General features: G+C 42.4%; 1 protein-coding gene across 2 annotated transcripts in view; it reads left to right on the forward strand.

Moving 5' to 3' along the window:
• Positions 1–2110: 2110 nt before the first annotated feature.
• KCNH1 (potassium voltage-gated channel subfamily H member 1) overlaps positions 2111–26634 on the forward strand; it is a 181743-nt gene continuing 157219 nt past the window's right edge. For both annotated transcript variants that reach the window (XR_008483197.1, XM_054279666.1), the window contains exons 1-4: positions 2111–2258; positions 13290–13413; positions 13659–13765; positions 23659–23787. Coding sequence is in view for 1 of the 2 variants with exons in the window: in XM_054279666.1 (XP_054135641.1) it covers positions 2186–2258; positions 13290–13413; positions 13659–13765; positions 23659–23787 (433 nt within the window). In the remaining variant the exon portion in view is untranslated. The remainder of the gene's footprint in view (positions 2259–13289; positions 13414–13658; positions 13766–23658; positions 23788–26634) is intronic.

A 26634-nucleotide genomic window follows, 5' to 3' on the forward strand; every position in this document is an offset into this window, starting at 1 on the left:
AATAATGGAACACTACTCTGCATCCCAGTTTTCCAAATCTCACTCTTGGTTGTTAGCAGTTGTGTAAATTCAGTGTCAAAGGCTACATTTACAATTTTCTCAGAGAGCTTAGAATCTCTTCAGGTTTGGCTGTGCTGCTGAAGCTAGAAGGAACTAAATAAGCTTTGAATGGATTTGTTGGTTTTCTTAGCTTTTATAGAGATGGGGCAACTGAGAGATGTTTTAAAAGATTTTATTCTGTTGTCACTTTTGATGCAGGGTGAGACATAAGAGACATAAAACTCAATGCTATTCCATCAGAAGCTAACTTAATTTCTAGTTACAATACTTTATAAATGTTTTTCAGCCTATTAGCTTTTACCACACAATGCTGCTATTACTTCTAACACTAATCACCTAGATTTTTACCCTACGTAGTCTTATTACAATCTATCTTTCACAGTTCTAATTGTCTAAAATATCTAGTCTTTTTACAAAACCATATTTTAAAACTTACTATAACTTTTTAAACTTTTTTCTAGTTCTCTTTCTCTCAACAATGTTGTCTCTATTCCATGACCTTCCTAAATCAACACACCTTATTTCAGTGTTTATATACAAATATACAAAATTATATGAACTTTCTGTCAAGTTTTAAAAATTCTTTATAAATCCATTTCTTACATGGATGGTTTTTAGGGGTACTTAGATGTGTAAAGATGCAAATAAATGCTTCTATGGGCTCTTTTAAATCCCAGCATTTCAGGGACAGTTGGTGGCCTTTTTGCAGCTTCAGGCAATTTTTTTCCCCCTAACCTGCCTCTGTTTGGCAGCAAATGCTGGTGTCCAGCATACAGATAATCAGTTTAAAAGAGGCTTCTGTGGCCCAGCTAATTCCTGCCTGGCCCAAAGGGGCTCTGGGAGTTCCCAGGATCTCAGCTGCGTGAGGGGCTGATGGCACCAGCATGCCCAGGGACTCCATCTGTAGCTGCTGCTGCAATGGAATTGTCACCTGCCTTCACCCCTCGAGTCTCACACTCTTCACTTAAAAATGCTGTAGGAGGCAGGAGGCTGGTGGCAGGGAGATCAGACTTCACATGTCACAGTCAGTGTTTGGTCACAGCTGTGCTTTTAGAAAAACACCCTGAACTGGACCATGTGCGTGGCTGTGCTGGAGCTGCCTGTGGTTCCTGGCTCTGGTCCTGGCCCAAGCCTTACCCAGGAGAGAGCTGGGCAGTGCCAGCATTCTGTGGGAACAGTGGTAGTGGTTAAAAATCTCAGCTGACACAGGCCATGGTGTTTGCCATGCTTTATTTGCTGGCACTGTGAGAAATAGCTTTTCCTCGAGCAGATGAACATGCAGAAACATACTCTCCATGTCTCCAATATGCCTTGAGCTGTGGAGCCTGAAGGTGTTACACTTAATGAGGCATTACAGCAAGTAAATGCCAGTGCCAGCAAGAGAAAATATGCCTTTTAAATTTAAAATATCTGAGTATTTTCCATTTACTGACAGATTGGTATGGGGGAACAACAAAGTCGATTAATCTCTGAATGAAAGCTTGGTGTCCGTTAAATATCTCAAAGAGTTCAAGACCTGTCAAAGGTTATACTCAAACAGTTTGCCTCGCTGCTCCCACGGAGCTGTAAATCAGTTTGACCACTAATACTAAGTGGCCTTCTAACAGAAATCATCGTGGGCAAGCGTGGAGCGCGACCCGGGATGAGGGCGGCGAGCAAAGCTCCGGAGCTTCAGGGGGACCCACCCGGGGAGGGACGTAGCGGTATCTCCCGGGAGCTGTGAGCGGTCTTTACGCACTCCGCGTTTCTCACCGGCGAGGGGTCGGACACGGCGGCAGCCCCCTTTGAGCGGGGGCAGGGGCCGGGGGAAGGCGCCGCCAGCCGCGGCCGGGCCGAGCGCTCTCGGGGCTGTCAGCCCGCGGCGCGGCGCGGCCCCAGACGATGGCGCTGCAGCCCCGGCGTTGCGGCGCGGCGGCGGCCGGCGGGGGTCGCTGCGGGGCGGGCCGGCGGCGGCGCGGGGCTGCGGTGCGCGGGAGGCGGCGGCGGCGGTGCCGCACAGCCGCTGGTGCCGGTCCCGGCGGGGGCATGAGGCGCGCGGGGCGGGCGGGCGGCGGCGCGGCAGAGCGCGGCTCGGCGCGGCCCTGAGCGGAGCCTCCGCGCCGCGCTCCGCTCCCGCTCAGCGACTATGGCCGGGGGAAGGCGAGGGCTGGTGGCGCCTCAGAACACGTTCCTGGAGAACATCGTGCGAAGGTCTAACGGTAAGGGGGCACCGCGGGCGAGCGCTCGCCGGCCGCCGGGAGCCCGCCGCGTCCGGGGACAGCGCCGGGCGGGGGGCGCCGAGCCCCGGCCGCTGCCGGGCGGCTCCGCCGGAGCGGCGCGTCCAGGTGCCGGAGCCGGTGCCGCTGCGCCGCCCGGGTCCTGCCGAGAGCCCCCGGGCCGGGCGGCGGGGCTCGGGCTGCAGGTGCGCCGGCACGGCGGGCGCCCAGCGAGCCCCGGCCGGCCGTTATCCGCGCCCCGGGGCCAGCGGGGGCAGCGCCCGGCCCCGGGCGGGGGGATCGGGGCGTCCGGAGAGCGGCGGGGGCGGCGGCGGCTCCGGACCGGGAGGGGGTGCGGGGATTCAAGATGGTCCCTGGGCTGGGAGAGCCCGGTGCGGGGGCAGCGGCAGGGGCTGCCGGCCCGAGGTGAAAGGGAAGGGTTGTCGTAAGTGAGGAGAGAGTTTGCCATTTTAAGGGCTGAGGGCAGATATTGCTTTTTTGTTCTTTTTTTTCCTAGTGCACTGTAACCAGGTCTGTCTCTTGGAAAACTGTGGAGTGGAAAATGCCTCGAATTTCACAATTGCATGCAAATATGTATTAATGCTATCCAGATTCTTTCACTTAGGGACTTACCAAAAGCTGCTCCCTCTGTAAGCCGGCGACCATGCAAGCGTTCATGGGTTTGTTTAACCTAGGCATGTGCATTTCTTTTAAAGCCCTGAGCCCAAGTTGTGCCATTTTTTGATGTTCTGGTGACTTCAATGGGGTTACTTCAGGGATTAAGAACTTGTAGTATGGTTGAGAATATGAAGATCAAGCTTCTTTTGAAGACACGATGAGTTAATTAATTAAAAACATAGTCAGTTTGTTCTGATAAAGCAAAGACAATTAACCCTCTTGATAAGCAGCTAAAACCTCAAATGATCCCAAGAATGATTTTCAAATTTTTTTAATTAGGCAGTGTTATTGGAGAACTAGCCTTTGATAAGAGCATATTTTCACATAAAATTCTGAGGCTCTTTTTATAGGTTATTTCTCTCCGCAACTTTCCTGTAGAAGGAAGGGGGCTGGAGGCTGCGTTCCTGAAAAAATTACTTTCCAGTCTTACAGTGAATCTTACCCTCTTTTTTTTTTATGTCTTTAAAAATGAATGTTACATGTCATCACATTCAGGCTGCTTCTCTAATCTTCCAACAACACTTATTGAAGGTTTTTCTCAAAACTGTCTCGACTTTGTAGATTATTTTCTTCATTAAAAACCAATTTCCTCTTTTGGCTTTCAGTGCCAAAGCCTCGCTGCAAAAAATCAGTTGAGGCTTGGAGATGGGAGGAATCATGCAGCAGAAGCTGTGCTCTGTTTCTTCCTCTCTTCCCCCATTATTAAGAAGGTGTCATAACAGAGTGTGGTGCTAGACAGCACAGGTAGAATGACAGCACTCCATTTCTAAATGCTCAGCAAGTCCTGAGGGCTGTAATCAATACAAGTTTTTAGACTAAGCTTGGTGGGAAGTGATGCACAGTTCAGACATATGAGGATAAGCTTAGGGAATTGACTCAGGTTTAGAACCTTATTTCTTCTGTGATGTGCCTTCAAGTGTTTGCTGGACCCAATCCAGCTTTGCTGGAAATGTGGTGCTGTCACATACCCGTGTTGGAAGAATCAGTTTTGTCTACCCTTAGTCTGTTTGTAGAGACAAGGATGGACTCCTTTCTCTCGTGCTGAGGCAGGGCTGTGCTGACCAGCACGGGGGCAGTATGGAAACATGCCACATCTCATCTTGTCCTGCCTGCTTGGCCATTGAGGTGATTTGGGATGCCCACAGGATGAGTGCTTAAATGGTCCCATAAAGCTTGAGGTTTGGCTCCTCTTTCTTGGTTTTGTTCAATTGGGCAGTAATGTGACCCACAATGAAGCTGTCTACGCCGTTTGGGATTTGCCAAATAAACCTTGGGCTTCTTGTCAAGCTTGTATTTGCTGGCACATGCAAGTAAGTTGAGTAATGCCAACAGATATTGGGTGATACAGATATAGGAATGTTCCTAATTTGCAGAGGATTCCCTTTGAAAGAGAGGAATTTTGTCATTGAACAGAAATAATGGACTAAGTGCTTCATGTGAAGGAACTTGTACATGATGTGGGTATCATCAGTCATAGGTGGACAGAGGAAAGAGTGTTTTGGGGCAGGGGGTGTTAACTCAGTGGCAGGGGCTGTATGGTGGTTACAAAGGAATGGACATGCAGCTTCTCTTGCAAGCATTGCTCTAAGGACAGCACTAATTACATCTTTATTTTACCAGTAGTTTTGACAAGGAATTCTTTGGACAGCCTTTCTGTCATGTTAGCTATGGGACTGGTGAGCTGATGCACATTCTGTGGCTAAAGCAGTGTATGTAGACGTGCAGGTCAGGGGTTTTGCCGCTAGGGTTAAAATTTGGCTCATGTTCATAGCACACGTTCTGCAGCAGGACTCACCTCCAGCTCCTTTGGTCTGAATTGTCTGCTCCAGAGTTATTAGGAATGAGAGCTTCTTCACAGGCTGCAAATCAACTGAGACAGGCTCTCATGCACTGAATGCCAGCCAGAAGAGCTGTGCTAGGGTTAGAGCTGCAAAGCACTGCCTTCCCACACTCTGGAGTAAAGAGAGCATGCCATGGCTTAGGTAGCACACATGGGAAAGAACATGCAACCTGTCATCCTCTAGACCTGTGGACCTTGTCTGGTCCTCTGTGATTTCTTCTCACACAAAGACCTTTCTGCACAAAGTGTGAGCTTAAGGTTTGTCCCTCTTTGAAATGAGGGACGCCATAATTCTGATCATCTTGTATTTAATGTTCAAAATATATATTTCTATACTAGCCATGCAGAGCTAGAAAAAGAAATGTTGCGTGCAGTGGTTGGCTGACAAAAATTTCTTTGAAGCAGTGAAATATTTAAAGACCAGAACACCCAGTGGGACAGAAAATGAGCCCATGCTGTAACCCAGTGCAGTATATAAAGAATCACTAGCCCCTGATGGTTACTGCTAATGTGATATTAATGTTTTTCTTGGTAATGTAATACATCCACAGTATACAAGCACTGTAATAATAACAGTTATAAACCTGGATCATGGCCAGGGCACCCAAGTCAACTGGTGCAGCTTATTGTAGAGGTTATTTGTGGTATTCCAATGCTTTATCAATATCTGCAGAAAAAAATGGTTTTGATTTATGTAAATGTCAGCCAAATTCTTCAGTCCTTCCTTGGTCAGGATTCTCATTGAGATGTGTGATAATTGTGCATGTATAAGGATGGCAAAAGTGTGTGTTTAGGTGGCTTTGGAATTTCAGTGGAAGTCACAGGTGCTTTTCTGATTTATGGACAAAATAAGGAGATTGGAAGAAGAGTAAGTTAGAAGGCATAAGGCTTGTGTGAATTTAATTTTCCTTTCACAAAATCCCCTGGGAACACACTAAGGAGACATCAGTTATGGAAGCAAACCTGCATCTTTTGATGGAGAATGCAGAAAGTTCTCTGTAGAGGGAAAGAAAAAGCACCTTCAGACATAGATCTTGAGTATAACAGACATTTGCATTATTTATGGCATTGCTTTCATTACAGGCTATAAAATTCCCAGTACAATAAACATTTTGCATCCTGGGCATGCTAACCTTGTACCATCATCTGAGACCTAGGAGAGAAATTAACTTTATTGTAAACACTTCTGAAACTGAAAAGACTGTTTTTGTGTTCAGCCAGAGAAAAATGCAAAGGAAACTTAACAGAGAATGAGGAATGAAAACAGCAGACCTTCAGAAACTGCAGGCGGACAGTTTGTAGGTTCTGTGTTAAGGACATTTTCCCAGAAGAGAATGAAACAATGGGTTTTACTGCTTCCTGATCTTCCTTCTTTCCCATGTTAACAACTTTGGAGACACATATATTTTCATATACATTTTCATCCATGCTTTTCTCACAGTTGATCAGTACATTGAAATACCAATTCACTACTGACAATCTTTTTTTCTCAGTATCACTGGAATTGAACGTAAATTTTTTTTTCTACTGGCTTTCACTAGGCCAGAAGTCTAGTTTTGAATGTGCAGCTTTATGCATTTAGGAATGTACGGCCTGATTTTGTTAAAATTACTTTTATAGATAGTAAGGGAAAAAATGTACAGCACAGAGATGACAGGTAATGTGCTTTAAAATTAATGTTCTGAAAGCTCAAGAACTTCTCCTGTGATAATTCAATGTATCAATCCAGTTTTACATTAAATCCTAGAACAAGATTATAAAACAAATCTTAATGAAACCCACTCGTTGGAGAATTGGTTAATGCATTTTTGTAACTCATAGGTAAAAGTGAGTGGGGAGTTAGGTCTTGTCTCAAATATTTTTAAGGCTGTAATCAGTAAATCAAATGGCATCTTTAAACTAAGAAAGACTCATAATCAATGCAATTAAAGTATGCCTTTTCTGGATTAGTGTTCAGATCATATGGGATGGGAAAAACAAACCCCCTGACCAGCTGAGTGATGAACCCTCACTGCTAAACAGTGGTTTTGTCCTTTAGTAAGAGTGGTGCAATGTCTGACTCTTACCCACTGATGAACTTTTTCATTTCTGAAAATCACCTAATCATCTCATTCTAACATCACATGTGTGTAAATGTTGTGGGATTTGTGTTTTAGTGTTTATTTTTGGTTTTTTTGGGGGGGGGCGGGTATGTTGGATTTTTAGTTTCTCAATATCGATAGTACTTCAAGGATAGGTGAAAAATCATGCTGTCCGTAAAATACAATGGACAGCACCTTTGGCACAATTTTGGTGCCATTTCAGCTATTCTTGTTCTGTTATTCTGCAGTAATATGCTTTATTTTAAAAGTATAGGTAATTATGGAGATTTTATAGCTACAAGTGTTAGAATGATGCATAATTTTCAATTTAAGCTTTTCTTATGGTAGATGCCTGCCATGAAATATTTTCTATAACAATGCAAAGTAAGAATGTTGAGATGGAAAAGGTATTTTTTGTCTGTTCTGCTGGCTGCAATTAGCATTCATTTTCTGTAATGATTTAGAGTGACTCACTTGAAGTTGTTGCTTTAGTTGGAGTCTCTTGTTATTTGTGGGAAGACTGAGGATACAAATTTTTTAATAATTCTTTTCAACTTGCACTTGCACTTTGCTCTTACACTATCAAACATGATAGTGTAAGTCATGTTTGAATAAACACGAAATATCTGTATTTAGGGAATTGTGTTCATGCTGTAGCAACCAAGGAACTTTTAAAATCAATTTTGTTTTGGAAATTAAATAAATAGTTATATAAAACTTCTATAAAACAGCCCAAATGAACCTATCTATAGGGGTTTATGGTTTTTGTATTACAGTGGGCTTAAAAATTTTGACCTCAGTATTAAGGATGGATGATTTTGAGGCCACTATATCATTATCCTATAGAATGATCAAGTTATTCCATGGGATATTTAAGCACTGAAGCACTTCCACTGTAGGGATGAATGCAAGGGGATACTGAGTGAATGTGAGTATTGGTGTAACACCACTGGCTTCCACAGGAGGATGTGGGGGTGGAAGAGCAGAATTATTCCTTATTATTTTTATTTTACCACATGAATAGTCTTTCTGTCATTTGAGCAGGTCTGTACTTGCCCTGACTACAGTTACAGCACTTCTGTTAGGATGAAAATGTGGTTGGTCCCAGAAGTGCAAGTCTCAAATCATGTGTCTGCAAAGAAAGGATCAAATAAATACTTGAAATTCAGTGTGAATTATTTGAACTGACTTAGGGCCATATTTTGATCTTGGAAATTACATCTGAACAATGTAGCTAATCAGTGTGACTAAGTGCTTCTGGTTTACTTTTTTTTCAAAGCTAAGACTAAACATGAGCAAAGATTCATACATACCTATCCTTTGTTAGCAATTTTGACAGGCCTACTTATACACAATGTTTGATTTCTATGCTCTGGGAAGAAATTAGACAGAAATGATGCAATCTCATTTCCCCCCAGTATCCAAATGATGCTGTTTGTTATGCAAAGTCACAAGTTTGTAGATACCACGTGTCCCTTGTCCTTAAGCTGTATGATACAATCTTTGCTGCTCTGACAGCAGCACATGATTTTTGCCTGCTGCACATTTCTTACCCTGGCTGTGACACAGCATCTCTGCTGTTCTGTGCCCAGCCCAGGCAGCAGTAGCTGCATCCTCCACCCCTGTTCCATGGGGAGGGTGAGAGACACGTGTGATGTGCAGCTCTGTTAGTTCTGCTCTAGGAGTGGTGTGTGCTTGCTAATGCTAAAGAACTAGGCTTGCTCCCCTGAAGATCCATGGGAAGAGTTTGAGACAGGATAAAAAAAGACACCTGCTGGTCTCAATAACCAGGGCTGCCATCACCCAGCATGAGGGAGGCCGTGGTCTCAAATGAGGAGGGCAATCTTCTCCTTCTCCTTCTCCTTCTCCTTCTCCTTCTCCTTCTCCTTCTCCTTCTCCTTCTCCTTCTCCTTCTCCTTCTCCTTCTCCTTCTCCTTCTCCTTCTCCTTCTCCTTCTCCTTCTCTTCTTCTCTCCCTCTTCCCTTCTCTCTCATGGGAGAACAAGCATGTTTGGTGGGCAGCAGGTCTTCCCACCATACTGACCCTGGTTCTCCTTTTACTGAGGGGGGAATAAATCGGGAACAAACCTTTTGAGTGTTGCATTTGTATGATGACTGTGGGGAAATATATTAATATATTTAAATCCCATTTGTGCACTACACAAACCCAAGCACCCTGGGGGATTTGATTGACCCAAACATGGGAAAATGCAGTGGGCAGCAGCCTCTCCTGTTACTGAGGTGTGCACTAGAGCTGCCTGGGCAGAGGTTTCCCCTCAGCTTTCCCTGTGCAGTGAGGGAACACCTTCAGTGTGGGATGTGTCTGGCAGTGCTGTGGGAGTATGTCTGGCTGTTGGTCTCTGACCTTCTGCCACTGTTTCCCAGAAGAGAACCTGTGCATCACTGGTGAGACTGGGGAGGTAGAACTGATGTGCTGGCCTCTGGAAAGAGGTGGGAGGTGGTCTCAGCTTGGCAAGATCCAAGTTACAGGAGAGGCTGGGATGCAGTGGGAGTGAATATGTAGCTGTGCAGGGCAGTGAATGGTAGGGGGGAGACATTTCAGTGACTTGCTCCACGTTCGTGCAAGGAGGTGAACACTCCTTAGCCAGTTAGTCCTGGCCAGATAAATGTCTGTGAGTGCAACTTATCTACAGGAATTCTGGAAGCTGATGGACGGTTTTGGTTAAACAAAGTACTAAATATAACAGTGGGATTCAGTAGATAGAGTAGTTTTGGTAAGATGGGTACTCTAGACACCTGTGATTGTTAGTGTTAAAAGGACCAAGGTTATTTAGAAAGACATTTTCTGATTCTTCTGTGATAGTTTTTCTGAATGGAGGAAAGTACTGGTTTCAGTGACTAAGTGAAATCCATTCTTGTAATTTGGAAGGAGCTAAAATGTTTTTCTTGTTGCTTTTAAGCGGCCATGTCTACTTTAAAGTGATCACCCAAACTGAATCTGACATTTGAGTGTGTAGATGCTGACGTGGGTATACTGCAATGAGAAGAACTAACCTGGGGAAAATGCAGGCTAGAAAATAGGAAGTGATGCACTTCACAAAGTAATCCATGCTGCAGAAGGCTATCCTGCTCATGCAAGTAATTGTGCTGCCTTTGTGATGTTACAGCTCTTACTGGTGTTTCTGCAGCGCATTGTGCTCTGTGCTGCACCTCTGCATATTTTCTTGGTCTTGTTCAGACTGTGCCAAATTCAGCAATTCAGCACAAGCCAGAAGCCCAGGTCTTATATGAGCCTGCCCTCTCTAGTTCTAGCTTATAAGAAAGGCCAGTGATGCTTTCAGCTTCTTTGTGGGCCAGGCAATACTGCTAGCACAGTTGCCATTGTGATAGAAATTGATTTCCAGGTAGGGGAGTTCACTGAGCCCTTTCAAAGTGGTGCTTCAAGTCACCAAATAGTTTTGATACTGCTGCTATTACTATTATGTCCATTGCATCCCTGTCTTTGAAGAGAATTTAGCAGTGGATTTCTTCATGGTGTTCCTCTTGCCATCTCCTTTCCTGGCCTTGCTGACCCACTTGTGAGTCTCCAGGAGTCTCTGCTCTGTGATACTCAGAGTTCACTGGAGCATCCCTGGTGCTCGTTGTGTAACAAAGCCACAGCTGTTTCCTGGTCCCTGGGACCCTGTGTCCCTGCAGATGCAATGGCAGTATTTGCCTCAGTGGATGTTTCTCAGTATTTTCTTATGTCAGGAAAAATGACCAGGTTATGAGCTGTCCCCAAGCAGCACATTGTCAGGGATGTCACTGCAGTTGAGTGTAAATGATAGCAACGAGGACAGCCCTTCTACTCCTGGGCTGTCTGTCAGAGCAAGCTGGGCACTGCAGTTATAAGTGGGAGTCCTTATTTTATGCTGTGTCTTGCCAGCGTTCACACAGGCAAAACAGTGTTGTCAGAGACACTTCTGAAGAAATGAGATGTGTTTGTCAGCTGTGTAAAGCTTGGATCAAAGAAAGGTCAAGATGCATGAAGTTGGAATTAGCTAGAAGGGAGAGACACTTAAGAAACAATGGGATCATCAACATCTCTGACTTGTTCTGTGGTTTGATAGTTGTGCAAAATTTTTCCTTTAAAGCTTTATGGGTACATAATGATCTCTCAGCTTGCTTTTCTAACTCACAGCTAACTAAACCCAGCCTGGACTCTCATGAAACATTGTACCTCTGCATGCTAGAGAGGTTCACCCAGTGCTGACTAGTAGGGGTGCATAAAATACAACAGCAAAGCCATACTGACTTCAAACTCACATGGTGAGGGTGTTGACATCTATTTGCTGTGGTGGCTTGATGATTAGAACAGTCATTAGAGAGCTGAAATAATGGCTGAGCTTTCACTGCCCTAAGGTGGCCTTATCTTCTAGGAGAATGTCCAAACTGCTGCTGGGGGACAGAAATGTGTGATGTTCTCTATGCATCCTTTGGAAACTGCCAGTCCAAAAAACTGGGCTTTGCTGGGCCAAAATATAAGTGGGAACATGATTCTTCAGCTCCTGCAATAATGGCAAAGAATCGTGTGTTAACTGTAAGAACTGGGCTTATGTTAAAATATTGGGTATTGTAGCAAACATGGGAAAGGGGAAAAAAACAGCCTTAAAATATCCCCTTTTTCATTGTTTTCTCTGGTTTAACTTGGTCAGATTTCTACTTGCTGTGCTAAAGTTTTTCAGTTCTCCTCTCCAACACTGCTCACACAGCTTCCAGCTCCCAAGTTCTTGATAGCTGGGCATCTAGGGACTAGACTCTTGCAGTCTCAACTTTTGGAACTTAAATCCCTTGTGGATTTAGGGCTTTGTTTTCACTTGTAAATAGGAGATAAGAGCATTGTTGTAACTCACAGAAGCCTTGCAAGGCTAGATAAAAGTAGTATTATCACAGTGATGGTTATCAGAAATGTGTCCTATATAGCCTCCAATGAAAAAATCCCAAGAGATTATTTATCTGAAAACAATAAGGTTTAAGGGTGAAAGAGAGGCAAATTCTTAACAGGAACTCTTTAGGAAGTGGAGAGAAGGGAAAGTAACCTTTTGAGAAGGGAAGGCAGTCAGAAGGAATTCTTAAGCAATTCATTCTTGGAATAACACTATTCAGATCAGGGCAGGACCTCACCTAACATTTGCATTTGCCTCTTTTTTTGTCATTTTCTGTACTTCCTGATGAAATTTTAAAATATCCTAACACAGTCTAATGTAGTGTTTATAACAGACACTCAAGAGCTCTTGCTTTAGCAGTGAGAAATGACTTGGTTTGCTCATTCATAGGAAGGGGTAAAAGAGGCGGATTGTTTTGGAGAGAAGGTGCTTCAACTAAGCGAAACTCATGGTATTTAAAAGAGGCTGTGAGGAACAAAGGAGCTGAAATACCCTGAAGTTATGTTACTGATGTATTTCATTCTAAAGAGTGTGTAAAAGTACACTTGATCATGCTTGTGGAATTGGGCAGTGGATTTAGCTAACTACAGGATGCTTTATTTAAACCCACTTGAAGTTTGGGGTGAAAGGGGGAATTAAAGGGGGAATTAAAACAAACTAAACTCTCTGCAATTAATAGGTAAAATGTCATTTGTTTGGAGGAAGCATTAATGAGCTGTATGGATGTGTGAGCAGCTGGGAGTTGATACTGAAAAGTAGGCAGTGTGTTGGACTCCTGTAAGGGCTCTCCTTAAAAATGAGTGCCTCTTGATCTCATGTGAGTGCCCAGCCTTTCTTCCAAAAGCCAGAGGGTCTCTGCAGCTGTGACAGGAGCCACCATCTCCTGCTGCCTGCCAGTGCCCAGGGAGCAGCACTGCTGTCTGCCTTGGCACACGTGTAGGTTTGAGCTGGCAAGCATAAAGTTGTGGCACGCACAGCCCCAGCAAGAATGGAAGCGTGAATCCTGCTTGGTTGTTTTGGGTTTTTTTGTACTGATTGAAACTGCTTCTGGCTTGTATTGCAAACAAGGAGTTCCTTCTGCTGGTGTAATTGGTAGCCCTTAGTTTGGAGTGCTGTACATGAGTGTTTGAGCTTGTGTGGCCAGCAGTGAGGGCGGTGTTGAGAGGAGCCCCTGTGCCTGCATTCAGGGAGAAGTATTGCTCATGGGTTGGTTTGGCCCCCTGTCAGAGGCTTCACCTTCAAACTCAGTGTCATGTGGATCAGAGCACGTGGCACAGAGGGAAACAGTTTGGTGGATCTGTCCTCAGTCAAGAGATAAATTTTACCTGCTTAACCATCATGTGTTTTATTTATGCTCTGAGTAATTAACACTTCTTTAAAAATAAAAAAATACTTAAAAACCAGGAACAATCCTGATGACTGCAGTGGGAATGATATCTGGGAAAATTGTGCAGGGGCTGAAGCAATTGGGATTGGGTTCTGAAATGAATATTTCCTCTAATGCAACCATAGCTTTGACTAATGTCTAAATGATGTGTTTTTTCAAACAGATACTAATTTTGTCCTGGGTAATGCCCAGATCGTGGATTGGCCCATTGTCTACAGCAACGATGGATTTTGCAAGTTATCAGGATATCACAGAGCAGAAGTTATGCAAAAAAGCAGCACCTGCAGGTATTTGAGAACAGATTTATTTTCTGTTAAATAGCTTGTAGTGTTGTGCCTGTTCTTGAGGAGAAAAGTAATCTGTTTATTCCAGTTTTGTCTTTTGTCTCCTGGGGCTACATCTGTCAAATATGCTTTCCAGGTGAAACAAAATCAAAGAAGAGCCATTTCTAAATGGGTCCTTTTTACACAGTAAACAAATGTCTTTGTGTCTTTGTCTGGTATCTGACTGGAATTTCTCCCTTCATTTGCAGTTTTATGTATGGAGAGCTGACAGACAAAGACACAATCGACAAGGTCCGGCAAACATTTGAGAACTATGAGATGAACTCCTTTGAAATCCTGATGTACAAGAAGAACAGTAAGTAGTCCATTGGTTTGTTCATTAATGTAGGTGTGTAAAGGTGTTCTTAATTGTACTGTACACTGCAATTCTGTCACCCTGGAGGACAGTGCTTTATCTGGGGCTAAGTAAGCCCCAGTTCTGCCACTTGATCTGAAAGGGAGAAATGAGAACATAAGAGATGAAAGTCACTCAGGGAGGGAGAGGAAGCTTTCTAATTTGTTCTGGCATTTAGAGTAATCTATGTGTGATGCTTTAAGACAACACTGAAGGTTCCATCAACAATGGTAGTACACAAGCTGGGTTTAAGCAAGTTTCCACTGCAGAGAAGATACTTTCTCAGTTTTTGACAACTTGATATAGCAAAGACGTCATATAGTAATTTTGGAATAAAAAGAACCCATCTTTTGTTTTAGAATCTGAACTACTTCTTATGTTTTCAGATGAAATGTTTTTTGTTTTGGACAAAAAATCCTTAATTGGCTCATGATTTTTTTCCTAGGAAATTCAGTCTGTCTGTAACTGCACATATCAGCAGATGAACTTGCCCCAAAGTTGGTGTATCAACTAATGTGGACTATGTCATGCAGTTATTTTCGTCTATTAATGAAGATGAAAATACTTAATCTACTTATTCTGTGTCACCTGAAGTGTGAATACACTGAGGTCTTCAGCCTAGGCAGATGTTAAGCTGAAAAAAAATGCATTCTGTAACTTATTTTGCTCTTAACAATTTTGCCTTCTAACAATGCAGCTGGTACTGCCTGTATGCTCAGTCTGTATGGCTCTGCTTTGTGCTGCTTTCCTCCTAGGGCTGCCTGCCTCCAATATTTACCTATTTCCTAAAAGCTGATTTCTATTCCTAGCTCAGTTTGTGGCTGGACCTTATCCAGCTCACATGTATGCATCCAAACCCAAGTAAATAAGCTGCAGTGCTGGGATCTGGGAGAGCCTGGAATTCTCTCTTAGTTATCAGTGTTTTGGCACCGGGAGACGATGCAGCCGCTCTTCTGTCACGCTGCAGCATATGGCCTGCAGTGGAGCCTGGGGCCTCTTTGTCTTGTATGCAGATTTAGAGCGAGGTACCCGTAGAGTGAGGAGTGTTTCCTGCCCTGCTGTACGTGGAGTGAGGAGTGTTTCCTGCCCTGCTGTATGTGGAGTGAGGAGTGTTTCCTGCCCTGCTGTGCGCTGCTCCTGTGCAGGAGAGGTGGCCTGGAAGGAGGCCCGGCTGTGCAGTAGCTGTGCCGTGTGACGTGAGGGACGGAGCTGCCTCGGCTCTGCTCCGCACACAGAGGGTCACAGGCATGGGAAAAAGGGAAGCGCAGAGCTTGCTTTCAAGTTTAACAAACTGCAGAGCACCTAGTGTTTGTTAGATTTGCAGTTCTAGAGATACATTAACTACTGTTACAGAGACTGACTAATAACACTAGAGAGTTTTAACTGAAAAATTTCAAAAAGGGGACATCCTGGAACTTTTTCTCAATGTAAGTCATAGAAAAACACTGTCCTGTTTACCAGTCACTTAGCACCCAGACTGCTAAGTGGCCTTTTCTTTGTGGTCACCTTACCTCTGCCTGCAACTGTGGCAGTGGTTCAGACAATGAACCTGCTTGCTTCTAACCTGCTCTCAGTTTGAAAGCTTGGGAAAGGACCCCGAATTTTGTTAGACATCTTTTTTCCTGCTCTTTGTTTCCTCTGTTTGGTGTCTCTGTTCTTTCCCCATTCTATTTTTCTTTTTCAAATTAGCCAGGAAAATAGATTTTTCTTGTTCTTTACCTGTCTACAGCCTCTTTATAAACTAACAGAAATGACAAATAGCAGTTTTTTCCCCCAGTTTTGAGTTGTTGGATAATTGGTACATTTTCCACAGTCTGCACATTTAATGTAATTCTGGCTGTTTTAACAGTACAGTCTCTAACCTTTTGGAGGAACAAAGGAAAACAAAATAGGAGTTTTGAGTTAATAATGATGTCTGTAGTGCAAGTCAATCTTGTACTTTTCGGAGCAGCTATTTTTTTCTTTCTTTGAGAAACAATTATTCCCTGGTCTTACATGCCAAAGCAGATTGAGACATTTAATGATGTTACTGGAAGTGATAGTTGTTTTTTTTTTAACATAGCACTCTCCATGGTTGTGACCCAGTATTACTATTTACTTGGTTGCCTGATAAGAATACCTCATCCAGCTGTTGATAGGTACAGTATATCCACAAACTTCATTCCAGTTCACAGTATTAACTCTAGAAACAACATACAATTCCCTGTCTTCATCATGTTTGCATTTATGGATGCTGCCTCTACCCTGGCCTTACCTTCCTTTGTCCAGTCCTCCCCACATCCAAAAGTGTCTACATTCTGTTTTCAGAACTTAAAATTAAGATGTGATAGAGATTTGATGATTCCTTGGGCTAGGCCCTTGATAACTGAGCAGATATGTAAAAATCATTGTTATTCTCTGGAAGAATTACTTCCCAGAAATACAGAGCTTCTTCAGGATAATTGGAAGCAATTAGAGCAAACAGGTGCATAGCCACCAGATTTTTGTCATTGTTGCTTTGATGCCATCCAGTTGCATTCAGTGGGGATTCATTGTCATACCTGGAAGGAGACAAAGTGAAAGCTTTCTTTAATTAGGACTGCCAAATGACAGCAGACAGACTGACAGTAATTTCACATGAGAGCTTCAGTTCCATTGTTTAATTAGATGTGAGCGCCCAGTGATGCTGGAAGTATTGTTTATTTTTATATGGGAAAATGAAAATATCACTAAATCTGAAGTCAGTGGAGATAAAGGAGCTTATTCCAAAGAAGGGAACACCTTATGTATTAGAAAATATTTTATATCTAGCCTTAGTCGTATCTTACCTTACTTGAATTGATGTGTTTTAAACATCTAACTTCTTATGAGACTTTGACAGCCATTTGTTAGGTTTTTACACTTTATGGTCAGCCTCAGGAGTTAAAAATGGCTGAATAAATTAAATTGGATTTTCTTTGTCTTGTATTTAGTCTACAATGTAGGCCTGGCATACAAGCAGTGCAGAAGCAGGCTTGTTCTATATGCACTTGCTTTCATTACTGATGAAGTATATTTTTGTAAGAATAAAAAATTCACTTGCTTCTATCTGCCCCTGAAGAGGTGGTGTCCAATTGAAATCTAACCCCCTTTTCCATGCAGTACTTGACCCACTTTAGTGGAAGAATATTTGAAGTGGGGTGAGCTCATCAAAGGTGAAGTGCATCAAGAGTTAGAAAGAGTCTTCAAGTGTCCCCTGTCTGAGCAGAGGCATTCCCATTGCTTATGGTCTGCAGCTCTGCTGCAGAGAGAGTGTTAAGACACCTTTTTTTTTGTGTCTCAGAAGTTCTCTACTGATAGGACCAGCAGAATGCTTGCCAGAATGCTGGCTTGGCTGTAGGTAACTATTTTGCATGCTGCAAAGCAGTAGCTCTTTGCTGAGTAGGCATATTATGGTGAGAGTCCCAAAGGCTGGGATGCACTTTCAGTTTGTGCTGGGCTTCACTTCCCTGTTTTCTGGGTGCTTGAACATTTAAAAAATTTAATAGCATGAATATTTTTGTGTGTGTTTTTTTTAATTTGATGGTCTGATTTTTAAAATTTTAATTTTAACGTGTATACAATATTTTCCCTTCCTTCCTTCTCCCTTCTTCCCTCAGTGTATTAGAAAGCCTTCAGATGTCAGAGAATGACAAATCAGCCTAAAATAGTGATTTGGTAGATTCTACTTGCATTTATCTTTGAGACAAGTGCTTTCTATAGAGGTTCAAAAGCAAACAACCCCATCCTAATTTGTAGGAAGCAGAATTCACTTCAGGGTGGTAGACCTGTGATTGCCCACCACCCCAGTTATGAGAAAGGAGTTTCTCATAACACTTATTGGTTCAAACCATCTAAACCCATTTATACTTGTGTGTGCTGTGCCTGCAATGTCTCCAGATGGAAACCTTTGCTAACCCATTTTGTTGCATAGGAACAGAAGCAGGAGAGAATGAGGGTGTTGGAGTCCAGTGACAGGTATCCTCCTCAACCTCTCACTGAAGTGCACCTCCATTATTTGTCAAGCAGTATGCACACCTGCATCTCCTGTGAAACCCATCTGTGTGAGTTCAGTTACCTTCAGCAAGGTCAAATTAAACTGGTAATTCCCATTTATCATTGTCTTCAAATGTGTTGGCAAGCAAGGCCTGCTGTCATCTCCACAAATATGTACAGGATTCCCAGTAGTAATCCTTAAGTATTTTTCCTGCAGTAAATGGAAAGAAGATCTCAAAACTTTACTGTGTCTTCCTTATACTCATGTTCTGTTCATCAGAGAGCTCAGAATCAGGTGAACTGTGCCAGCACTACTGCAGTACCAGACTCTGTGCTGAACCTTGTTTTCTGCTGTGCTGTTTCAGTGTCATAGGATAACCCTTGTGAACAGCAATTCCACCTTTGAGGACTAAAATTGATTTTCCTTATCTTAGCATGTAAAGATCTGACCTTTAGAAGCATTAGGTGCCACAACATCCAAGCACCAGATAGAGAAGACACGAAGATAACAGCTTTAAAAGCGCTGGGAGTGTATTTTAAAGGTTTACTCTTTAAAAGAGTGATGAGCTGCAGGCTGAAATGGTCTGTTCTCATTTGGTACACTCTCTGCTCAAAGCTAGAGTCTGTAGGAAGACTTTTTTCTTTGTCTTGCATGGTCAAATGTCATGGGCTTCTTTGAACACCTGGTTAAAATCTGTGTGAGTACAATGGCTGGTTAAAATCTGTGTGGGTACAGTGGCTTGCCAAACTCTCTCTGATCACACCTCATCAGCTGGTTGCTAGTTTGACATTGGACAAACTGTTCAGTCAGTGTGTGATAGAGACGAACAATCTCATACTGAGAAGAAGTATAAGAAGAAGTGAAAACCATAAAGGGTTTCACTGGGAAGAAGTGAAACCCTAAAAGGGGTGGCTGTAATGGTCAGCCATGCTGTTAATAGAACTCAATTCCTGCTGTCTGCATTGCTGCATGTAGGAATTGGTGGAGAAAGGGCACATTTCTGTTTCCATACTGCCAGACTGTTTCCCTTCAGGACAATAGGTGTCTGAGGACTGTTTGACTGAGACATTATCAAGTAATGTAGAGGTTGTGCTGCTTAGAGGAAACTTGCCCCATTTATTAATGGCAGTGTAGATGTCAGCTAAATTGTCAAAACATTTTTTTCATTGTATTTTAAAATTGATTTTGGTTTAATTAGTGGAAAGAAAAATTGTGTATTCCAGTTTTATTTAAACTATGCTTTTAGTAGTTTTGAAAAACAGTTGGCTTCTTTGGTTAAATGGCTCAAGGTATGGGCAAAGAGCACATTTAAACATTGGTTTTTATTTTCATATGGCCTATTTTTGTTTGGCAGGAAGCAAAACTTAGGAGAGCTCAATGGTATGCTCATGGAGAGGCTGGGATAGACCTTTAAGATCTCTTTCACTTTGATGATGTAAGAATTTCTGAAAGACTTCAACCAAAGTCAAATAGCATATGAATTGCTGGTGTTCCTGCCCAGCAAGAAGCTGAACATATCATTGTTGAAAGACACAGGACTGGAGAAAAGGATAGGGAAGAGACAGTAGTATTTGTTTTTCAGATGGGAAATTGAAAGGAAAGCAGACATTTAGAGTGTATTAGTCTGGAGAAGACTTGGGACTTGAATGACAGTGCTTAAAATTGTCTTTGCTTTAAGGCAACACCATAAGAACTGTGCTTAGGCCATAAAAGCCTATCAAGAGTTGCCCCTGTTAATTCTGGATTGGCTATGTAACTTTGGTACCACAAGCCAGGCTGGTCCTATGGCTGGTATTGGGCATTCACTGTAGGTTTTCATTTCCTCTCAGTTGTCCCCACTGCTTGTTCTGCAGCTTTGGAGGGACATTCCCTTTTCTAGCATGATTAGTGCTATGCCACCAGACAAAGGCTGGATTCTCTCACTGCTGATTCCAAATCCAACAGAAGCCAATGTAGCTCATGAGTGTTTACTTTTTTTGTTTGTGCACTGGTATTATCACTGAACTTTACCAGGGAGAGAGGTTGCCAGGACTAAAGACAAAATGTAAATGGAAGTAGATATATTGTTGGAAACACTGGTAAACACTTTCTGTGTGGCATCAGTGCAGACTGGGAAGTTGCTCTTGTTTTGCTGTGAGAACTCTGGAACATGCTGCAGTTTCACTGCCTGAATAACCACAGGCTGAATCTGAAAATCACATTTTTCATTAAAATGGTCTTTTTTGTGCCTCTTGCTAGTCATGGTTGTCTGGCTGAGCAGGGATGTTGGCTTTGACAGCAAGAGCATGAGGGCTGCCTGTAGGACATTGAAATTCTGGTTTCCGACCTGATTTATAAGTAGTTTATACTTTAGGCTTTCCTGTTTAATAGTTAAATAAACTGTTTAAGAAGTAAAATTCTTCTGATAATTAAACCAGCATGCAGGACAAAAGCTGAGCATGGCCACTTCTTGGCTGAGCCATTTGGTGTGTTCCCATGTTTCAGATCCCAGTTCTGTTATGAATGAGCTGCTGGTTGAGAGCACTGTGGGAAGCCCATGTAACCCAGCACTGTGAGCTCTCACCTCATGGCTGTATTTTTATATTCACTTGTCTCCTATTCACAAGAGGCACTGACAAGATGTTAGGGAATGCACTGCAGAGAAAATACAATGTTGTAGAGACAGAATTTTCCGTCTACTTATTTCTGCCTTTGTAGTGTTACTGTGTAGAACACAAACTGGAAGATGATTTCTGCAGGCCCTGCATGCCACCCTGATTTTGGACTTTGCTCTGATGGTGGCACTCTGGAAATTACGAGGATACCCCAATAGTGCATTTCATCAAACACAACTACTTTTGGCTGTCAAGGACATCTGGCTCTTTCTTTTAGCCTGTGGGGCATATCACTAAGTTATACACTTGGTTCTAGGTAAAAAAGTGTTTTGTCTTCCTTTTTCCTATAAATAATACAACACATGAGTGGGAGTCAAGGGAGCCAGAAAGTAAAAACCCTGCTGATAAAAGCTCCTTGCCCTGCAGCTGCCTTTGACAGGTTATTGGGAAAAGTCCTCTTGCTGCATTCAGAACATGTTAGGAAATTCCTGCAACAACATTCTATAGCATAACCATAAAGAAGGGTGACTTCATGCATCTGACAAATAGCCAGAATAGGAGGGTGAATTGCATCCTTTCTGTGTTGAGTACAGCATCTTCAAAAGCACAGTACTATGTTTTTATAGCTATGAGAGGCAGAGAAGAAACTGAGTGTGTAATTCAGCCTCAGTGCTATGGTGAGCAGCCCATAGCAGAATAGCTGCAGTTTGAAGTAGTAAAACAATATAGAGTGGTTTGGGGAGGGAAAAAAAATCCCTAATCAAAAAAAGTGCATGTAGATAAAGATTAAAAAGCAAGGCTGTTGATGGAGATCCTGGCTGATTGAAAAGTTGCAGCGTTAGTGAAGGGTGTTGAAGTGGGTAAAATGAAAAGCAGTTAGTCACCAAGGAATCTCTGTAAAAGCAGGATACGGATTTGATCAGCCTCAGAATAGTTCACTTGTGAAGTTGGGAAAAACAAGTAGGCAAGAAGAAATTGAGATTGGCAATTTTAGGAACTCTTGAGAAAGAGTAGTGTAAAGGGTGTTACTGTCTAGAAAATTGCTGTTGGCTGCTTTGTGGCAGTGTCTTCTAAGCTCATTAGCAAGTTAGTGATGATTTTACTGGCACAGTTACTTTACTTAATCTTCTTTCACACTTAGCATGTTTGTTTGTTCTTACTTTTTCGGAAGGTGCTGTTCAGGAATGTTAACTCTTTAAAAAAAAAAAAATTGACCCTTGAATACTTTCTGCCATGCAGGCGTATTTCAGAAATGGCCACCAGTGATTCCATCTGGATTTCTCTGCTTTTTGAGCAGAGGCCTCCATGCATCATAGGCCTCCATGCATCATAGGCCCTGCTGTTTATAGAAGTGGCTGTACATATGGCATGGAATCTCAGCCAGAGTTTGAAATTGCTTGTGTGTTATGCAGGCACAGTGGGAGCCTTAGGAATTGAACTTGGTTTATGGAAGTTGTCCATGGGTTTTGGAGATGCCCTACCTTTCTGTAGCCAGAAAAGATTCCTCAGCACTGAGGCTGGGAAACAGCCAGGTGAGGCACTGGTAACAGCAATCTCTCTTATATTAGCATAGGTGGGAAAAAAGCTGCCTTTGCTTCCTTTTTTGGACAGTAACTTGTAAAATACCTGAGGTTTTCTTGTGACCCTTTGACAGCCAGAAAACACAAGTTGCCCTTGTTACTAAAAATTATTGCATTAAATATACCATGTCATGCTCATGTTAAAATACTGAGCAATTCAGGTGAAAGAGAATCTGATCACTAGCATAGAGAAGGGTCCTGTGACTGAGGAAGAAAAGGAATAGTCTTTAAGATCACTGTTTCTGAAATAGGCTTTGCCACATGAGTGAAAAAGATTGTGTGGTGCTCTTTATTCTGGCTTTCCCAGAGGGTCACACTCCTGCTGATCTTAGTTTGGCCCCTGGTATGTAGATCCGTCTCTCCAAACAAATCTCAAAAGGGACACAAAAAAAGTGTTGCTCACAGCAAGAAAGCCTGAATCTTCTCTTTTACTTCTTGTGCTTGCAAAGGCAGTGGTGAGTTTTCATCATCTCTGAGGGTGTAGGGACAGTCTGAAAACCCATGTACAAACTCCCCGAAGGCTGAGGTCTGGAGTGTCCCTACTGTGATGTACCTCAGAGCTGGAGAAGTCATCTTTTTATCTCTAAAGTTAAGATGCAGACTTAAAAATGGTGCCTTCAGGGAGGTCATGTTCTGGCATACAGGAGCCAAGTGCTTTGTTCTGAGCCCTCCAATCAGCTTATACTCAAATATCACTAAAAGCAGTGTGAGTCCTGTGAAAAGAGTGGTAGACACTGCCTTGTTACATGGAACTTCATTGGGTCTTCTCAGCAGTGTCAGGAGAACTGCCAGAAACATGGAAAGGCAGGGCTGACCGATAGATTCTCACCTCAAGGTGATCTTTGTGGGTAGAGGTCAAGAAGAAATGGCAGCAGCAGCAACTGAAGGGTCGTATTTTGGGGCCATCTTTTTCTGTGATGTGCAGACTTTATCTCTCAAGCAGTTTAATTAGCGGTTCATCTGCTGCAGTAATTAGAAAGGTGCAGTTCCATGCAGTACAACTTGATCCCATCCACAGCATCATGTGATCTCGTCCTAATGGCTTGTTCTCTCCTGAATTCAGGGGAGTCTTACTTCACACTAGAGTGATTTGGAGCAGGCTCAGGCCTAGGCAAGCAGCTTGTGAAGGGTTTCCCTTCCATGAGGGAATTTGCAGGCTGGGCCAGAGCTTCTGGAGCCCAGCTCTGAAGCTAGACATAGGCTACTGTAGTAGTTAGGGCATGTTTTTTTTTTAGGGCATTCCTTGTTGGTAGGGAATTATAAAGTTGACCAAACTGGTCATATTCCTGAGTTGAGACTCTGTGTTATGCTCATGTCCTAGGCACAGCTGGCCCATTTTCAAATCCTTCAAGAGCCAGCAAGACACTGTTGTGTGCAGCCTTTGCACATACATGGGACTCTTCTTTCAGGAGATCACAAAGCAGTTAAGTTCAAGTGTTAACTTTGCAGGTGAAGTTCAGAAATAGGGTGATTCCTGGAAGATTATAAAGCTAGGAAGAGACCGAGCAGAGAACTTAAACAACAGACTTGTCAGCTGCTTTGTTATTTTTCCAAATAGGTGTTTGTAAAAAAAAGCCAACATTAAAGTAACTTTTACAGATAGCTGATTTGAGATGTAAACATCTGAACTGGCACATTTACTGTTCTGCCTGCCATTGACCAACTCTTTGATGTGTTTGTTTCCAGGAACACCTGTCTGGTTCTTTGTGAAAATTGCTCCAATTCGAAATGAGCAGGATAAAGTGGTTTTATTTCTTTGCACTTTCAATGACATAACGGCTTTCAAGCAGCCCATTGAGGATGATTCATGTAAAGGTTGGTCTTTTTCACAATTATATATTTATGCTGCTTTTGTTTGTTTGCCCTGGTCTTGAAAGAGCTGAAGTCCTTTAAATACCCAAGGCTAAGAATGAAATGTTAAAATAGCTTGTAACTGTGCCACTGGGGATGGCATTTGTGCAAGAAATGGTTGCTGATTTCTTTAGTAAAATTGTTCTGGCCTGCTCTGGAAAGGGTCATTGCTAATGAAAGCCCCAAGTGCTTCAGAAAGACCAGTTTACATAGTAAATTAGGTACTGTTCTTCCTTTAAAATACGCTATTAACCCACTCTCCAGCATAGCCCTCAAGGATTCACAATGTTGCACAACAGCCCTTTACAAATTGTGTGTGAAACTGCATGAAAAACCTGAGGAATCAACCCTGGCTGAGTCTAGCAAAGATCAGAATAATTAAATTCTGCCTGATTCGATGTTATTTGTCATTATTATGGGATTTCTTATGTTAAAGTCCTGTTCTAGTTTCTTTTAGCCTATGTGAGAGATTGCAGTTATCTTAAGTGGAATCAGGTTTAAGCTGTCCTGGAGAGTGAACACTAGCACAGCAGTGTCCTGCTCTTAACCCTTTGCTGAGCTGCAGCCTGGAAACCTGGCAGCAAACTCAGCTGTGACAGCAGCATAAACTTCCACTCAGGTTCAGAGCCTGTCAGAAACAGACCTTTTGTACCCTATGGAGGATTACAGAGACTTGCATCCTCTGGGGTGAAAAAGGATGTAAGTTCTCCTGTTGTTTGCATTTTTGTAGTATTTAATAATATTTGTAGTATTAAATTAAACAGGAAACTTACTGTGAAGATGAAGTGATTTACATTTGTTCTCAAAATGTTATTCTTTAAAAACATAGTTTCTCAAAGTGGAAACACCTGTTACCATGAAAAAGGAAGTACAACCTTGACAAACATACCCCCTTCCAGGCTATGTGGATAATTTTTTTCTCCTGTTAATGCTATTTGTTTGGTTCCTTATTGCTTTAATAACACTAAAAATCTTAGCTTGTCAGAAAGTTTGGGTCTGTTTTTTCCCTGCCTAATGGTGCTCACTGTATACTGATGAGGAGTGACAGCACAGATAAATAAGTATGATGCTGTAAAGCTGGCTCTCATTTATTTGCTGGTAGTGAGGGCCCTTGCTTAATTTAGTCAGTTGATAAGCAGGACTCAGTCAGGAGTGCTAGCTGTGTCCTCTGCTTTCACAGGGGTTCCCTAATGTGGGAGAGATAGGCAGTTTGTCCTTCACTTTCAACACAAAGAAACACTTTAACTTTCTTTTTTTCAATACAAGCATGTTGAAGAAAGGGAATCATAGTTGTGTTTTTCTTTTTAAGTCTCTTTTGTATCTTGAAATTATGCTGTTCTTGCAGTGAGCATGGTCATTCTCAGTGGTTGCACATCTGCAGCAGTATAGGCACTAAACCTACACATAAATGCATGGACTTGCAGAGGAGTTGATGATGGGCAGAATTTCTCCCTCAGGCCCATGAAAACTGGCAAAATAACTAACAGAGGTTGCAGACAGAAGAACTGAATGTATTATTTAGAGGCCACTGGTTCACAGCTCTTCACTCTTTCCCTGACTGCTATGTCTTTATGTACAGAAGAGCTTGAGCACTAAATGTGTCTTCCAAATATTATTTCTGAATTTCCTAAAATTATTAACGTTTCAGAAGTTTCATGCCAGTAAAGAGTTCTCTGTCACTTTATACACAAATCAATCTTGGTATAAATGGAACTGCATTTCTGTTTTCATCCTTAATTTATCCCTTTTTCTTCCATAATATACTTGCTGTAGGAATTTTGTTGTGTGATATTGTATTAATCACTTGATGGCTAGATGAGCAACTTCTTGGAGGAGCTGATTTGTCAAACAGAATTTTACACATGTGTCCATGTCTTTAATGTAAGATCTCATTGTGCAGTTGCATGCTGTGAGAGGGGGAAGAAAAGGCAGATATGAGGTGTTAGATAATCATCTGTAGTAGGCTCTGGGATTCACACAGTGGAAAAATGTTTTTGGAAGATCTAAAAAGGTAAAATTGTACTAGTTTGTTCTGAGGACCATTTACACACATGAGCTTTGAGGAGGGCGTGTTCTTTGTGCTGTGTGCAATGTTACACAGGAACTCTGTAGCATGCTTTTGAAAGAGGGCAATTTTCTTAGGAATGTTTCTCATATTCTCAACCCAAATGAACTCTCAATCTGAAAAACTAAAATTGTGAACTGAAAATTGATTGCTAAATCAATTCTTTTTCCTTCTTTCACCTTCAGTCAGCTTAGCAAGTACTTTCCTTTTACTGTGTTTGTATGTGTAATCAGTTTCCTATGCTTATGAGTACTAAGTATGTAACAGGTTGCCTGTAGATGCACATATGTTAATAAAATGTGCTCTTTGCACAGTTGCAGGACTTTATAGTTGAAAGCATTTCAGATTTTCAGAATCAGTGCCTGTATGTCTATGTAAAGAAAACCATTAAATCGATCATGTTCTTGTACTACATAAGGAGCAACTGATCTGTCAGGCTAAGCCTGCTTAGCTGTGGTGTATCTTGGTTTTCTATCACCTGCTGGCAATTTCAAGCCTGATTGTTCAGCTGCAAATGATGTAGCTCCTTGAGTGAAAAGTGTAGAGCTGTAATGGCAGGTGTTTGACTATACAAAGATGAATAGGCATCTTTCCCCTGAAGGTGACTCAGAGGAATAGAAGGTCCCATTACCATTTTTCATGCTTACTTGTTTTTTTATTGATTAGTAATGTCAGACATTGGAATAGATGAAACAAGTAAGTCGCATAAAAAGTAGACTTCTCATTGTGGCCTTTTTTTAATTGAT

The sequence above is a fragment of the Melozone crissalis genome, unplaced genomic scaffold (assembly GCF_028551555.1).
Source record: "Melozone crissalis strain CALT ecotype California unplaced genomic scaffold, PUWL_Pcris_2 ptg000027l_1, whole genome shotgun sequence".
Taxonomy (NCBI): domain Eukaryota; kingdom Metazoa; phylum Chordata; class Aves; order Passeriformes; family Passerellidae; genus Melozone; species Melozone crissalis.